Genomic DNA, 16,160 nt, shown 5'->3' with positions numbered 1-16,160 from the left:
AAAAACGCCCCCGGGACGATGGGGGGCGATGCGTAGGACTGCGCGGGGAAATGTCCCGCACCTCCTAGAATCGTCTGAGGGGCTGGATGAGGAGCTGAGGGCCATCCGAAGGCCTGGATCTGGGCCTCCTCCCAGTTGATGAATCCTTGGGCCCTCCTAATAAATTCTTCTAGGGTGGCGGCTTTATTGCGCTGCATGTCGTCCCAGAGCGGGGACCCGGCCCGGATTCCAGACTGTAGTGCCACCAGGCGCTGTCCGTCGTCGACCTTTGTCTTGGAGGCTTCTTCAGTGAAACGCTAGATGTAGGCCCTCAATGTTTCTGCGGGCATTTGCTTAATATTGGCGAGGGCACTGATTTGCATGTCCATCCTCATGGCAGCCACGAATTGCTTCCGAAAAGCCGACTGTAGCTCGGACCATGTTTGGATGGACCCCGGTTTAAGCCTTTTCCACCACTCTTCGGTGGGACCGCCCAATGTGATGGAGAAGCAGAGGCATTTGCCGTTGTCGCTGACGTGAGCCACGGTCATGAGTCGGTTGTACCGGGACAGATGATCCCTAGGGTCCGTGCTTCTAGTGTAGGCGGTGAGACTTGGCATCTTGAACCCCTTGGGCAACACGGCGTCTAGGATATGTCTCACGCACGGCTCCTTGTCCTCTTCGTCAGAGTCAGTGTCCGCGCCCTCTTGCTTGCGGACCAAGCGGTCGGTGACCATTTTTAATGCTGCCATTTGCTCCATGAGCTGCTTGGCCGCGCTATCCCTAGGGGGGTTTTCTCGTTGCGCCTGTCGTTTATGTCGTTCCTGAGGTCGTCGTTTCGAGGAAGGATTTTTTGCTTGCGGGCCCGCTCTTTCCGGACATTCAGTCCGTCACGTAAATCTACCCGGGAAGTGTCGTCCCCGGAGCTGAGAGCGTCACGATCCTCGCGGCGGGATCGTTCCCGATGGTTCTTGTTGACTGAGGCACTCGGGTGCAAAGACTTTTCCCTCCCGTTCGCCCTTGGGGCGGGCCGGGGCTGACTGTCCTGCGGCCGTACCCCTTGCGGATCGATTGGGTGGCCTCGTCCTGGGACAGGGCGCACCTTCTCTTTCCTAGGTAGCGGCCGCGAACGTGCCCCGGCTTTACTAACGGGGGTAGTCTTTTTCCGAGTCGTCCGTCGCTCCCTGTCCGGGACTTTCGGAGCCATGTCGGGGGGAGGCTCTGGGAAACGGATCGGGCTGGCCCCCCTGGGGCCCCCGGTTTGCGCTTGGGGAGCGGGTTGTTGCATTTCTGGGTGCAGGCCAACCGCGGGGTTGGCCGCCGGGCCCTGCGCGGCCATCAGTGCTTGCAGGGCCTGGAGAGACTCTTGCACCCGGCGGTGTGCCTCCGTCTGCTCAGCCATCCTGGCTTCCTGATCCAGGATCTGCTGCCTCAGTCTAGTCACCTCCGGGTCTTGCTGATCGTCGTGAGGGACCTCGGGATCCGCGGCTTCATCATGATACTCCCCCTCATTCTCCTCCTCATAGTACTCTTCTTCGTTTCCTACTTCGTACTCTGTCTCACCCTCGTAGTCTTGCGACTCGTCTTGGTGAGACGTCTGGGGAGGCACGTCTTCAGGCAGGTTTTGAGGGATGCAGTGGGTCTCCGTTGCCCTGTTCCAGGTTGGCAGGGTCGAAGGTGGTGTTACGAGTGTTCACCATCGTAGTAAAGGCCTGACGTCGGCGCTAGCTTCCTTCAGCTCTCAATGAAAGCACCAAACTGTTAACCGAGATTTTCGGCAACTATCTTAAAGTGGGGTATTAACTGATAATAATAACGAAAATGGAAGATTGACACAAGATTTTTACGTGGTTGGGGCGTTAACTAGCCTTAGTCCACGAGTCTATGTATATATATCTGTATTAGAGCTAGGAACCCCTTTTACAATGGAATGGTCTGATTATATCTCAACAGAGTTTCTGCCTCCTTCTTTTACGTTGCATTACAACTTGTATTTATAGATTGAAGGGGACATCGGGTTTGGGCCGGATCCACCCCGGGCCCGTCTGGGGGATGTGCACAAGGGGGCTTCCTAGAGGAGGCCCAAGCAGAAAAGATAAACAACACACTGACCTCCAATCAGCTCAGGCCCAACGAGTTGCCCTGAGACGTAAGCCTTCTCCCGACAAAACGGCGCCTTGGTTCTGACCAATTCGAGTTACGAGGCCGATTCAGGGGACAAGACTGGACAGAGTATTTGGCTGCGCAGTCCTGACACACCAGCAGATAATCCCGAGGTGACCCTTTCCGCAGACGAAAAGTGGGGGGACAAAGCTCACGCGAAATGAGGCGGTTTCAGTGTCCTGGCCGCCTGGGGGAGAAACGATCCAGGTTCGTTTACCTTTGGCCTGCTACGTTTACTTCGAGCCCGGACCATTCCAGGTCCGGGACAGGGACGCGATGGCCGCGACGGTCCGGGCACTTCGGACACGGCCGGGACCGTCCAATCTGAAGATGAACCCGGAGGAACATCCCGGACCACTCTACATAGGCCCAGTCCGTAGTCCTTGGGTAAGGCCCATATACCAAATTTGGTCCCCAGAACGCGGGCCGGGGCAAAGGCCCAGAACCTGGACAGGAAATGGGGATAACAATTATCAAGCTTGGCCCTCCCATCTTTAGGAATATGAACAAATGCTCTGCACCCAAAGACTCTAAAATGATCATATGAAACATATTTCCCTTTCCATACTCTCTCAGGCATATCATCGTTCAAAAGAACTGGAGGAGAAATGTTAATTTAGTCAATTACAGTTCTCGTAGCCTCCTCCCAAAATGAATTTGGTAGCTTGGCATGGGAAAGCATACACCTAATCTTTTCTGTTGGGGATACATTTTATAGGATTATACAATATTTTCACGTGTGTTTCATATAATAAACAAATTAATATATAAAACATTCTAGAAACATGTTTCTAATGAATTTCATAAAGTAAATCAAATAACAGAATTTATAAATCTTACTCTTACGCAGCGAATATTAAGACTCCTTTGTTCAAATAAGATGTGAACTGAATCTTCAAACTACATAGTCTTCCACAATTTCCTTTGATCACCTAGACTATGGTAGGCAATTCTCAACACATGAGATAGGAAAATATGGAGAAGAAGAGAGAGTATGTTGGGCGGCCAAATTAGGTCTTTTGTATCTAGTTTTTTTTTCTCAGAGAATAAAGGCTCTTAGAAAAAATTTCTTCTCTTCTCAAAAACCCTAGACTTAAGTACATATCTATAGCAACACTTTAGGGTTAATTTTATTCAATTAAATAATTAAAATAATAGCTTAAATATGCCCTAAGTGACCGAACACCATAGTGTTGTTGGAAATTGCATATAAAATGATCTTAATTTATTTTCATGTAATTTACATATTATTAAACAAACTTATAAATTCATAGAACATTCTCCTAGGAAATTGATATAAAACAGAGTAAAGTAAAGAAACTTACATTACACACCAAAACTGGAACAACTTCTTCCTTCAATCTCAACATTTGTTCTTTTAGATGGTGGTTGTGAATCAAGTCAATAACATTTGTTTTTCTAGATGGTGGTTGTGTATGAAAACAAACTCTATGTGTTTTTCTAGCTAAGCAATGATCACAAGTTTGAAGAGGCATACCTTGCAAATTCCATAAGAATTGCTTTCTAGCAAGAGTTTGAAGTCCTTTCTCGCTAATATGACCAAGCCTTTGGTGCCAAAGATCAATGCTTGCATCTTTCTGAACTCCATTAATTCACCTTTTTGTACCTTCACTTCCATGACATAGAGAGTATTCACTTTCTTTCCTTTCTCCACAATAAGAGAACCTTTGGTGAACTTCCATTTACTTTCACCAAACCAGTTTGTGAACCCCTCATCATCAAGTTTGGCAGTAGATATCAAGTTAAGGCGAATGTCCGGAACATGCCAGACATCCTTGAGAATCAATTTGCTCCGACACTAGTTTCCAAGCAAATATCTCCAATACCCACAATCTTTTATGCACCACTGTTTCCCATTATTACATTGCTAAAATCACAAGTAGTGTAAGATGTGAGGAAATCTCCCCGAGTAGTAACATGGAATGAAGCACCAGAATCAATTACCCAATTGCAATCTTGGGTTGCGAGCCTAACACACCCATAATCACAAACAATGACAACATCACCTTCAGTGGCAACTATACTAGCTAGTGTTTTTCTTGTTTCGCTTCCATTCATTTTGCTCCCTTTTCCATAATCTGCAATTCCTCAATATGTGACCTGGCTTCTTGCAATGAAAATACTTGATACGTTTTTTAGAATTGGATCTCTCTCTAGAACCATGAGGAATTCTACACTTACATCTTCCCCGGCTTTCTTGTTTTTCAATAACAAGTTCCCAAAAGAAGATTTAACTTGTGATTTCCTTATAGCCTCTTCATTAAGCAAATTATCTTTAATCATGTCCATGGTCAAAGTCCCATGTGGCGTAGAGTTAGAAATCATTATCATCAAAGTTTCCCAACTTTTAGGTAAGGAGCTAAGAAGTAATGATGCTTGCATCTCATCATCCATCTTCATTTTTATGTCCATCCATCGTCTACTATAAGCAATTACTTTTCTATGTCGAACCTCCTATTCCTCATTAACTATTTTAGACGACTTCTCACTAACCTTAATAGACTTATATAAATTTTTACAGTAGAGCAAATCTTCCATCAATCGCTTCCAAGTGGAATATTTTGATAAGTTCAATTTTATCATTCCATCTGATTGCTCCATTTTTCAACACACAAGAAAATTAACACCAACCAACATTGGCTCTTGATACCACTTGTTGGGAAAACCTACTGAAATAATCACAATTTTTTCCCTCTTTGTATGTCAAAAATAAGATTACTTATCAAACACCACAACTAGCAATATCAACCAAAACAACACAAGCAATATAAATCATAAACAACTATAAAAGTGAGACACAAAGATTTTACGTGGATCTAATGTGGGAAAAAACCACGGGGATTGTAGTCCGCTTAAATCATCCATTATCACCAAAGTTCAATAATGAGATTACAATATTTTTCTCTAGTATAACTAGAGGCTCACAACAACATCAATAATACAATCTTGGTTCGGCAATACAAATAGACATCATCTATAAAGTTAAATACACAAAAAAAAAGTTTGAGTCTCACATGTGGTATCAAAAGTTCTATCATCAGTAATTACTAAAGATAAAACTTATTTTTTCCTATAAATCTTTGCTATGATTTTGTGTGTATTCATATAGGTAATAATTATAAGTAATTATTAAAAATTAAATTTACATTCTTTTTATGTATACATTAGTTATAGTTTAATAACTTATTCTCATAATAATTTTATAAACTTTACATTATGTTTTTTTTGTATATTTTGTTACGATTTCGTAACTATTCACATAAATAATACTCATAAGTAATTATTAAAAATATACTATACATCATTATTTTGTAAACTCCAATTACAATTTCGTCATTATAGAGAAAAGAAAAGTAATTATCATAAATTTTATGTTAATAATTCTAATAGTATTGTTAAGATTAAAGAATGAATATTGTCAATTATATTTACAAAATTGATAACGATTAGTTACAATATTTGGTGCCCACTCGCTCTTAGTTACAAAACTTCTTACATTTAAAGAAGTAAGTGGCTTTTTTAGAATATAGAAAAGAAAGAGGAAATTACACCTCATGCCTAGTTTTTGAATGCCCCTTTCGTAACTACCCTGAATTTCAAACATTTCAATTTATACCCATTTTTTTTAATAAAAACTCTCATTCTACCCTTTGTTAATTTTCCCACTCCAAGCTGATCCAAATATTTGTTCCAACAATCACCAATGAAACAAAAGTTATAAATTATATCATTTAATATACTAGGTGTTGACGCGGTTTTTCACCAACAGTGAATTATGAAAATAGCTGGGATGGATTAGTGCTTAATGGTAAACCGTAATAAGAAAATGATACTTAAAAATACTATAAACAAAATATCAAGAACACTTGTCCCTTTTTACGTGGTTCGGAGGTTAAAATCCCCCTAGTCCACGAGTTTGTATTATTAGAGTATATCTCTCTATATTTTGACAGAGTTTTTGCATTACAGAAAAACAACCTCCTCTCCCCTATCCAAGGTCTTAGTATTTATATAGAAAATCCCTCGATATGCATTGGGTTCATCACATGAATTCAAATCCCGCGTGTGACGTGTCTCACATTAAATATAAATATTACAATTTATTTTAAGGTATGGTCTAATCATTAGGTAAAACTAATCATGGGTCGTCAGGGATAAACATGCATGTGATGTCTGATCATGCACGATTATCTTACGTGTCCGGGAATTCAGGGATTTGTGGACATGTAATGTCTGTCGACGCACGTTTATATAACGTATCCAGGTTTATAAAGATCCAAGGAAATGGAAAATCTTTAGCGTCCCCTAAGCTGAGTGCAACGTCAGCTCGTGTCTCGGATGCTATGTTTCATAAGTGTTTCCAGCTCGTGCCTTTTGCTTTGTATTCACCAGCTCGTGCTATTTACATGGGGATCGCGCTGCCTTTACAGGGGGAATATGAACTTGTGAATCATGTATTACAGTTATTGGCTAGCCAGCTGTATCCGAGCTGTTTAAAATACTCGTGCTGAATTTCAGGACGTACACTAGGTAAAAACAATGTGAAATACATATTTGCTTAGTTTTATATAGAAAATGTATTAATTTATTTTTATTTTATTTTTCAACTACCATATAAATTTTAAATAAATAAACAATGTCATATATTATAAAAGAATGACATAAATATAATTTTTTTAAAATAAACCAAAACATTGTCTACAGTTTTTTTATTTTTTAAATATGATAATTTTATTATTTAAAAAAAATAAAAACTATTAAACCAAGAATATTTTACATAAACACTTTTTATTTATCAAGATATATTGAATTCTAATTTTAAAATTAAATAATTTTTTTTCTAATTTTCTTTTAGAAAAAATACCTATGAATTTCAATATAATAAAATATTAAAATTAAGTCTTGTGATTTAAATTTTAAAGAGTCGTGGTTTAGATTTTTAAGGATCATGGTTTATGTTATCCCCGTTTCTCCCCAAGTGTACAGATCCACACTCTAAGTTTATGGGCCACCTTCTAGGGACTTAAAGCCCAGATCATGCCCAGTAGACGAAGACAAAACGAATATTGGCGACCCAAGTCTCGGTAAATCCCAAAGGGCATCCTAGAATATAAGCCAGGACCATCGCCTTGGCGTGTTGCATACTCCCGGGACCGCGTCTTGGGATGTTTCCAGGGATGCGATGAAGAGGTCGTGGCTCCGAAGTCCGAGATTAAATCGAGACGGCTGCGGATGAACCTGGGTCCTGGTAAACGAATCGGGACCCTGGTAAATGAAGAGGGATGTTGGTAAGCGAACCTGGACCATGTGGCCAGGTTGGGCGTGGTAAAGTATTCCTGATACTAACATCACCCCAAGAAGTGTGGAGTTATGTCCCCATAGTTAACCTACAGAAGAGGTTACATCGGGAATGTGCGCCGTCGATTCAGAACTGTACTGCCACTACTCTGATAGATCCTGTCCCCCAAATCTCCCTCGAAGCCCACGACACTGAGACTGACGTAGCATTCTGTCGTGAGCCTTTTAGTATGGTTATGTATGGGCAAGCCCAATGGGCCTTGGTTAATGTACTTTTTATATTTCAATAATTTGTATTACACCTCCATCAGAGAGCAAATAATATTTACACCCTTATTGGGCCCCGATTAATCCGGCCCAAGCCCAGTGCACTCACTTGCCTATAAATATGAACAGTGGTGCACTGGGGAAAATGATCGAATTCTCTTCGAAGAAGCATACACTCTGCTCAAATTCAGAGAGTTCATTACTTAAGCTCTTAAAAATTATAATACAATCGACTCGTGGACTAAGGCTCTTTAACGCCCCAATCACGTAAAACTCCTTGTGCGATAATCTTTATTTATTACTATATAAGCTCTCTTATCTTTGATAATTATAGTTTCTGAAAAACTCGGTAAACAATTTATATTTTATACAATTGTGGTTTAGATTGGTTTAACTTTTAATCATTGTGGTTTAATTTTAAAAAGTCGTGGTTTAAATTTTAAGTCTTGTGGATTAAATTTTAAGCCTTATGGTTTAAATTTTAAAGAGTCGTTGTTTAAATTTTAAAGACTAGTGGTTTAAATTAAAGAGTCGTGATTTAAATTTTAAATGATAATGGTTCAAGTTTTATATGGTCGTTGTTTAGATTTTAAGCTTAGTAGTTTAACTTTTAAGCCTTGTGGTTTATATTTTAAAGGGTCGCAGTTTAAATTCAAGCATCGTGGTTTAAAATTTTAAAGAGTCGTAGTTTAAATTTTAAGCCTTATGGTTTAAAATTTTAAGCCTTGTAGTTTAAATTTTAAAGAGTCGTAGTTTAAATTTTAAAGACTAGTGATTTAAATTTTAAAGAGTCGTGGTTTAAATTTTAAAGAGTCGTGATTTAGATTTTAAATAATCATGGTTTATATTTTATATGGTCGTGGTTTAGATTTTAAGCCAAGTAATTTAACTTTTAAGCATTGTGATTTAAATTTTAAAGAATTGTGGTTTAAATTCAAGTATTGCGATTTAAATTTTAAAGAGTTGTTATTTAAATTTTAAAGAGATGCTGATTAAATTTTAAGCCTCATGGTTTAAATTTTAAAGACTACTAGTTTAAATTTTAAAGAATCATGACTTAGAATTTAAAAGATTGTGATTTATATTTTATATGATCATGGTTTAGATTTTAAGTTTAGTAGTTTAACTTTAAGTCTTAAGGTTTAAATTTTTAATAATCGCAGTTTAAATTTTAAGGCTTGTGGTTTGAATTTTAAAGAGTGATGATTTATATCTTAAGCTTTGTGGTTTACATTTTGAATAATTGTGGTTTAGATTTTAAGTCTTGATGTTAAACTTTTTAAATGGTCGTGGTTTAGACTTTTTGTCTTGATGTTTATATTTTAAATAATTATTGTTTACATTTTAATATTTATGATTTATATTTTAAGCCTTGATTTTTATATTTTAAAGAATATTTTTTCATAGATTGAATACATTCGTATAAATATAGTTGTTACACATATATATAAAACACTACAAATAGAATGCATTTCCAATTTAACTATAATATGACACATATAATACACATTATAATTATATTACAACAATGTTTTCAAATAAGGATAATTTGAGAAGTTTAAATAAATATATTTAATTTCTAGTATTAGTTCACCATTACTAAAAATGAGTACTTTTCAACTTATAACTCATATGAAAACAAATGTGACTTATAACTGTTTGAGTCCTTTTCACCCCAATAGTGGAGGCCCAAGTAAAATTATTATTATTTTTTTCATTTAAAAAATAAAAAAAAAACTAACAAAGCGACACATTGCAGGTGAGTTCTTTTATTCGCAATAGTGGACGGCTTCCACTAAAATTAAACCTCGCGGATTGCCAGCGTGGCAGATCTATCCCATACCCGCCCTATATAAATTTGGCTCCACCGCTCCATCAAATTCAGAACAAAGCAATTCGCAATCCCTCCAAAATCGAATCATTTCGATACCTTTTTCAGAGAAAACTTCGAACATTCAGCAATGGATTCCACCAAAGCAACCAAGGGAGCCGGAGGAAGGAGAGGCGGCGACAGGAAGAAATCCGTGACGAAGTCCGTTAAGGCTGGGCTTCAGTTCCCTGTCGGTCGTATCGCTCGTTTCCTGAAGAAGGGAAGATACGCTCAGAGAACTGGTACCGGTGCTCCGGTCTACCTCGCTGCCGTGCTTGAGTATCTCGCTGCTGAGGTAAGTTTATGGATTTCATTTCTGAATCTCGAGAAAGGCCATTCGGGCTTTCTTTCTTTGGTTTTGATGAACAACTTGTTCGATTGTTCAAGATTGTTAATTTTGGTTTTCTTGAACAAAATGCAGGTTTTGGAATTGGCTGGAAATGCAGCCCGTGACAACAAGAAGAACAGGATCAACCCCAGGCACGTTCAATTGGCTGTGAGGAACGACGAGGAGTTGGGGAAATTACTTCACGGTGTTACCATTGCCAGCGGTGGTGTTCTTCCCAACATCAACCCAGTTTTGCTACCAAAGAAGTCTAAGGCTGCTGAAGCTGAGAAGCCTGCCCCCAAGTCTCCCAGAAAGGCCTAAATGCTAAAAAAAGAGAAGAATAGGAAAAAGAATTGAGCAGAGAAACTAATTATTTGGTTATGTTATGTAGTTTCGGATATGCAGTTAGTTTTTGTATTTGTCTTTTTTTTTTTGGTTTGATGCAAATATGTAGTTTGGTATATCAGAAAGTTCTATTATTAATGGATATTTACTCTTTTTCCAATCTTTTATTGCCTTTTAATATTTTCCCTCCTAATTTTAAATTAAATTTTTATGTAAGAACTTGAGTGATTGTTCCTACGGACCTTATGCGTATCATGGTATGTGTACTCTTGTTTTAAGGTTTTTAATTTTTTAAGTTGTTTTGTTTTATTGAGATATTGCGAAATTTCATTCGCTTTTAATCATGGTGGTGATTTGCTGCTATTCATTCTTTATTAATTCGTTTTTATGAAGAGTGTTGCTGATAATGTGACTACAAGTGTAGTGACAATTACTAATTGAAAATTTATTTATTTATTTTATACCATTATTAGAGCTAGAAATTGAGAAATATATTGTTAGTGACTATGTAAACTATTTGACAGTTGATGATAATATGTTAATTTCGGTGCTGATAAGTATTTGGGAACTTTATAGGAAATCTTAAAGTTATTAACTTATTAGCAATAGTTACAAAAAAATAAATTATAAGTATGATACTTCAGTTGTAAAGAAAAATTTGTTACAAAATCTTTTTATTTATTACAAATTATTCTTCATAAAATTACTAATTGAAAATTTATTTATTTATTTTATACTATTATTAGAGCTAGAAATTGAGAAATATATTGTTAGTGACTATGTAAACTATTTGACAATTGATGATAATATGTTAATTTCGGTGTGGATAAGTATTTGGGAACTTTATAGGAAATCTTAAAGTTATTAGCAATTCATAGTTACGAAAAAATAAATTATAAGTATGATACTTAAGTTGTAAAGAAAAATTTGTTACAAAATCTTTTTATTTATTACAAATTATTCTTCATAAAATTATAATTCATTATTACAATATATTTCTCAACTAAATTTTTATTGTCTAATAAGATAATTCTTCAGAAGTAATGGTAACTCTTAGTTACAATACTATCGGTGATTATTCTAATGACTGATGTAACAACTCTTTATACCCAAACTATCAGTAATGGTAGCTCATTGTGTCTCAAAGATACGAAGTTCATAACTATTAATACAAAATTATCTTACCATACAAAAAAGTAATTATTCTACTGAACTTTACGTAAGTTTTCTATAAACTTTATATGGAGATTTTGGTAATTTACTCTCATTATAATTTCATAAATAAGCTTTACAAGATGTTTTTATAAAATTGTTCTCTCAATTTAACTTGATGATGTGTCATGGTAGTGGGAAAAGTTATTGCAATAATCACAAACTTTTTTCTTTTTGTATGTAAAAAATAGGATTATTTATCACACATAACAACTAGCAATATAAATCATGATCAACTATAAAAGTTAAACACCAAGATTACTACGTGGAAACTCAATGTGGAAAAAAATCACGGGGATCGTAGTCCACATAAATCACCCACTATCACCAAAGTTCAACAATGAGATTACAATGTTCTCTAGTATAACTAGAGGCTCACAACAACATCAAGATTACAATGTTGGTTCAACAATATAAATAGTCTTTTGATGTGGTTTTTCGCCAATAGTGCATTAAGAAATAATAAGGTAGATTAGTGTTTAATAAATCATAATGAAAAATAAATGAATTCACTCAAGAACACATAATTTTTACGTAGTTCAATGGTTAAAATCCACCTAGACCACGAGTCTAAATTATTGTTGTTTTTCTCTTTCTATTTTGGCAAAGTTTCGGTATTACAAAAAAAAACGGTACCCTTTCCTGTCAAATATTCCTAGTATTTATAAGGGAATTCTATGGATAGGTTTGGGTAACCACGTGAGTCAATCACGCATTTACATAATTATTACATTTAATACAAATAATTCTCATTTATTTTAGGATATGATTTGATCACAAAGTAAATGAACTCCTAATATCTGGGACATTAAATATGACAGCCTGGTCATAAATATACGTATAAAGGGATCCCGAGTCTCTGGGGATCCGCGGATATGCAATATACTAGAACTACCATGTAACGCCCTGGTTACTCCAAGACCGTTATTGTGAGCTTTGAACCATGCTTAACTCGCTAATCGAGTCATTTGGTTATAAACGTGCATCTAGGTGTTATTAACAGGCTAAGGTGAAAAACTCGATCAAAATGAAAGGATATATTTTATTTAAAACATAAAATTATACATGGGCCCATAAAAGCGTTTACAAGTTATTTACAATCCAAAACAGTCATTACAGTGTATAATTATAACCCGCCGACCTAAGCGGCAAAATAGGGTAGTTCCTCCGAGAAACTCCTTGGCCGTGGTGGTCAAGCGGCCATATATGTATAGATCGCCACCTATGCTCTCCACTCAAGGCTAGGTGAACTTTTCTTTCCCTTTACTTGCACCACATAGTACCCGTGAGCCAAGACTCAGCAAGAAAACTCATTACTGCATGTATATAATATCAAATGATGATTATGTTAATTATACAAGACTTACAGCCCTAAATAGATGAGCGAATATCACTTCAAGGTTTTGGTAACCTTGCTGGGGCTTGTAGCCCTAATAAGATAATATCGAGATTCTGATAATCATGCTAGAGCGTGTAGCCTTAATCAGAGTAGTGACTGATGGGTAAGTCACTAATTTAAATTAGATGAGTGAGTCACTAACATGGGCTCCGCACCCTTAGCCATGTGACGATGCAGTAACCTGTGCCTTCTGGCCTTGGCTCTAAATGACTACCCATTAGACTAGACAAGCACTTTTGTTTTTCATCGAACTTAAGGTCGGTCAAGCATTTCATGCTCAGGACGATAATGCGTATGTCGATTAGATCTAATCTTTTCAGTTTGCGTTAAACACGCTAATACCGTTCTTGACTCTTAAGCTAATACCATATGACCAGTGCTCAGTACTACTGCCGAACTTGACTAGTAAGTCACAACTTTACAGTTAATACCGACACCATTGCCGATTCTGACTAATAAGTCAGTGCCATTCACAAGTAAGCAAGATTTACCAAGCATTTGATATGAAATCAATGTCCACATTTAAACATTCAACATGCCTCATTAATAACCATGCATGTCACATATGGGGTGTTGTTTTCTTACCTCTGGTTCGAGCGAGAAATAGTAAAAGAACGACCCTTGAGAACGATCGACCCTTTGATTCCTTAGCGGTCACCTAGTCATAACCAAATATAACTCCCATTAATGAAAATCAACAATAAAAGGTTCTTGACCTAAACCTCACTCCCAGAACCCCAAATAGTACCCAAATGGTGAGTAGATTCGATCCCGAGCCTTAGGAATTGAAACCCCGAGCCAAAAACCCTCAAAATTGCCCAAAATAGGAATCTGGTAAAGAAGGGTATCGCTGCCCCCCTAGCGCCCCAGCACTACTGGCAGAGTGGAAAGCCCCCTGGCTAGCGCCCCAAACCTGGGCGCTGTAGCGCTACAACTAGGGTTTTCAATCCTGGTTTCTCCCTATTTCGAATCCTCCATTTCCAACCTTCAAAAAAAGCTTCCAATCCTCATTTAAACTCCCAAATGAACCCAAATACCCTACATACAAGTCATAGGCATCATAACCTAAACAACCTTTGCCAAAAACTCCCATCAATCCTCAATATCAACCTTGAAAATCCAGTTGAAAACCAAAATGAAAACAGAGTATAAAACCAGAGTTTTAATGGCTAGAACCTTACCTCAAGCTCAATATAGAACCCTCTTCAATGGTAGAACACAATCCTAAGCTCTCAAGGTTCACTTCCTTAGCATGGATTAGGGGTGAGCATCTAAACCGGCAAACCGTGGTGACCGACCGCACCGCACCACATTACACCGCAAACCGCGGTGTCAAAAGTGGAATAGTTCGGTATGGTTTGTATCTTAGCTAAACCGCGCAATGCGGTGCGGTGGCCGGTTTGGCGGTGTGAAATTTTAGTTTGCACCACACCGCAACGTATACTTACAAATTTGTTAAAAAAAATTATACTTTACATATATACCATTTTTTAGTAACCCAATTTGAAACTAGGAGCCCACTTAAAATTAGGGTATACCTTATTCTCTAACACATCATACACGACAACAACTCCTTCCTCTCTCATCTCATTTGCGCCTCCTCCCTATCACCATCTCTATTTCACACATATTTTTTAACACACTTACACCGTTGAAAACCACCCAAACCACACCGCAAAAAATGGTTTGGTTTGGTCGGTTTGGTGCAACGAAATCACACCGCACGGTGTGTTCTAGCTACTACACTGCACTTGTGGCATGGTGTATTAAAAAGTGTTCAAACCGCCCAAACCACACCGTGGACACCCCTAGCTTGGATCCTCAAAAGAAGCTCAAAAATCCAAAGAGAAAAGATGGAGAAATGGTGAACGGGAGAGAAGAAAACAATGCTCTTTTTTGGAAGGTTTCTACAGCTTTCTGTGGTTATATTTATCCTTAGGGTGAAAATCCATATTGCCGCTAAGCTTAATTAAAACCCTAAACAGCTTCCAAGGGCAAAATCATCATTTCCTGCCTATCTCGTTAATCATAATTAACACCCTCCAATTCCCATTATTTCCAATATTCTCAAATGCTAATAAATCATATCCCGTTACCCTTTTATTCCCGACAATGTTCTAATCATCAAATTACCCCGAGACCCAAAATTAACCCCGTTATGACCAAACCGCTAACTTGCATTCAAAGATTGTCTCATGCCGAATGACTCGAACAAATCCACATTATAATGTGGCCTCATCAGTAGTTCACCAACATGCATACAAATATACAATTACGTCCTCAATGGGCCAAATTACCAAAATGCCCCTATCATGAAATGTGGACCCACATGCATGCATTTATCATCATATTATAATAAAATTCACATAAACATGCACATAATCAATTAATTGCATAATAAATCAATTATGACCCTCCCGGCTTACCAATCCAACCATTAAACCTCATTAGGGATTTTGGGGCAATACATATACCAAGAGCTAGATATCTCCTCCAAGCTCATGCTTCAACAGATGTTTTAATATTCTGAGCTCGCGCTTCACAACCTTCGTGTTCGTAGCTCGGGTTAAACCTAGGACGCCTAACACCACGCGTGACCACATGAAACTGGAGTTGTCCACTTGTATAATAATCTGATATCATTCCCTTGGTTATTTCTCCGTATATTTATTTGCCAGCTGTACCCGGGCTGAGTGAATGAACTCGGGCGAAAATTAGGGTACAACATTTTCCCCCAAGCTCTTGCTCAAGTATGACGTCGTCACTTTCTGACCTACACAGTGGGGGCTTTGAGTACTGGACACGTGGTGTACCGCAATTGGCGTCTATTCGAGTTTCGAGGACTGCAATATCTGTCTTATCACCTTTTTGCCACAGTTTGGTGTATTTAACCTTGGCCCTTGGATCTTGAACTAACCCAATTGGATGGCTCAGATTAATCTACACAATTTATGTATAAATAGGATGGCCAAATTTCAAACTTCACCACCTTTCATTTAAAACTTTTCCTTTTCTGCACTTCCAAGTCTCTCTTCTCTCCCAAAATCCCCAAAAAACCGTCCATTGTGCCCTGTCACTCAGAAGCTTTCCAGGAGTTTCTCGTTGTTGAGTCTACATCATACGAACATACTTCTTGTAAGTATCTCATTCTTTGGTTTGAAAGGTTTTTTCCTTTTTTTTTTTTAAATAGAATTTTTTTTCTTCACCATGTTCATCAACAATTATTGTAGTCACTGGTAGGCTATTTCTAAATGTTCTTAGGTTCAATGGGTGAGTCC

General features: G+C 37.9%; 1 protein-coding gene across 1 annotated transcript; it reads left to right on the top strand.

The window, feature by feature from the left end:
* Nucleotides 1-9,602: 9,602 nt before the first annotated feature.
* On the top strand, nucleotides 9,603-10,431 carry LOC133790955 (histone H2A.1-like). Its single transcript, XM_062228812.1, has 2 exons — nucleotides 9,603-9,893; nucleotides 10,020-10,431. Exons 1-2 carry the CDS (start codon nucleotides 9,690-9,692, stop codon nucleotides 10,245-10,247), a joined length of 432 nt encoding a protein of 143 aa, XP_062084796.1. The 5' UTR covers nucleotides 9,603-9,689; the 3' UTR covers nucleotides 10,248-10,431.
* Nucleotides 10,432-16,160: the final 5,729 nt, after the last annotated feature.

Source organism: Humulus lupulus, chromosome 7 (assembly GCF_963169125.1).
Source record: "Humulus lupulus chromosome 7, drHumLupu1.1, whole genome shotgun sequence".
NCBI lineage: Eukaryota > Viridiplantae > Streptophyta > Magnoliopsida > Rosales > Cannabaceae > Humulus > Humulus lupulus.
Note: the sequence above shows the minus strand (reverse complement) of the source record. Positions and strands in the feature narration are given on the sequence as shown.

Coding starts and splice junctions, on each gene's coding strand:
- LOC133790955 (XM_062228812.1), top strand. CDS start 9,690: ATGGATTCCACCAAAGCAACCAAGGGAGCCGGAGGAAGGAGAGGCGGC. Junction 9,894..10,019: donor TTGAGTATCTCGCTGCTGAG/GTAAGTTTATGG, acceptor AACAAAATGCAG/GTTTTGGAATTGGCTGGAAA.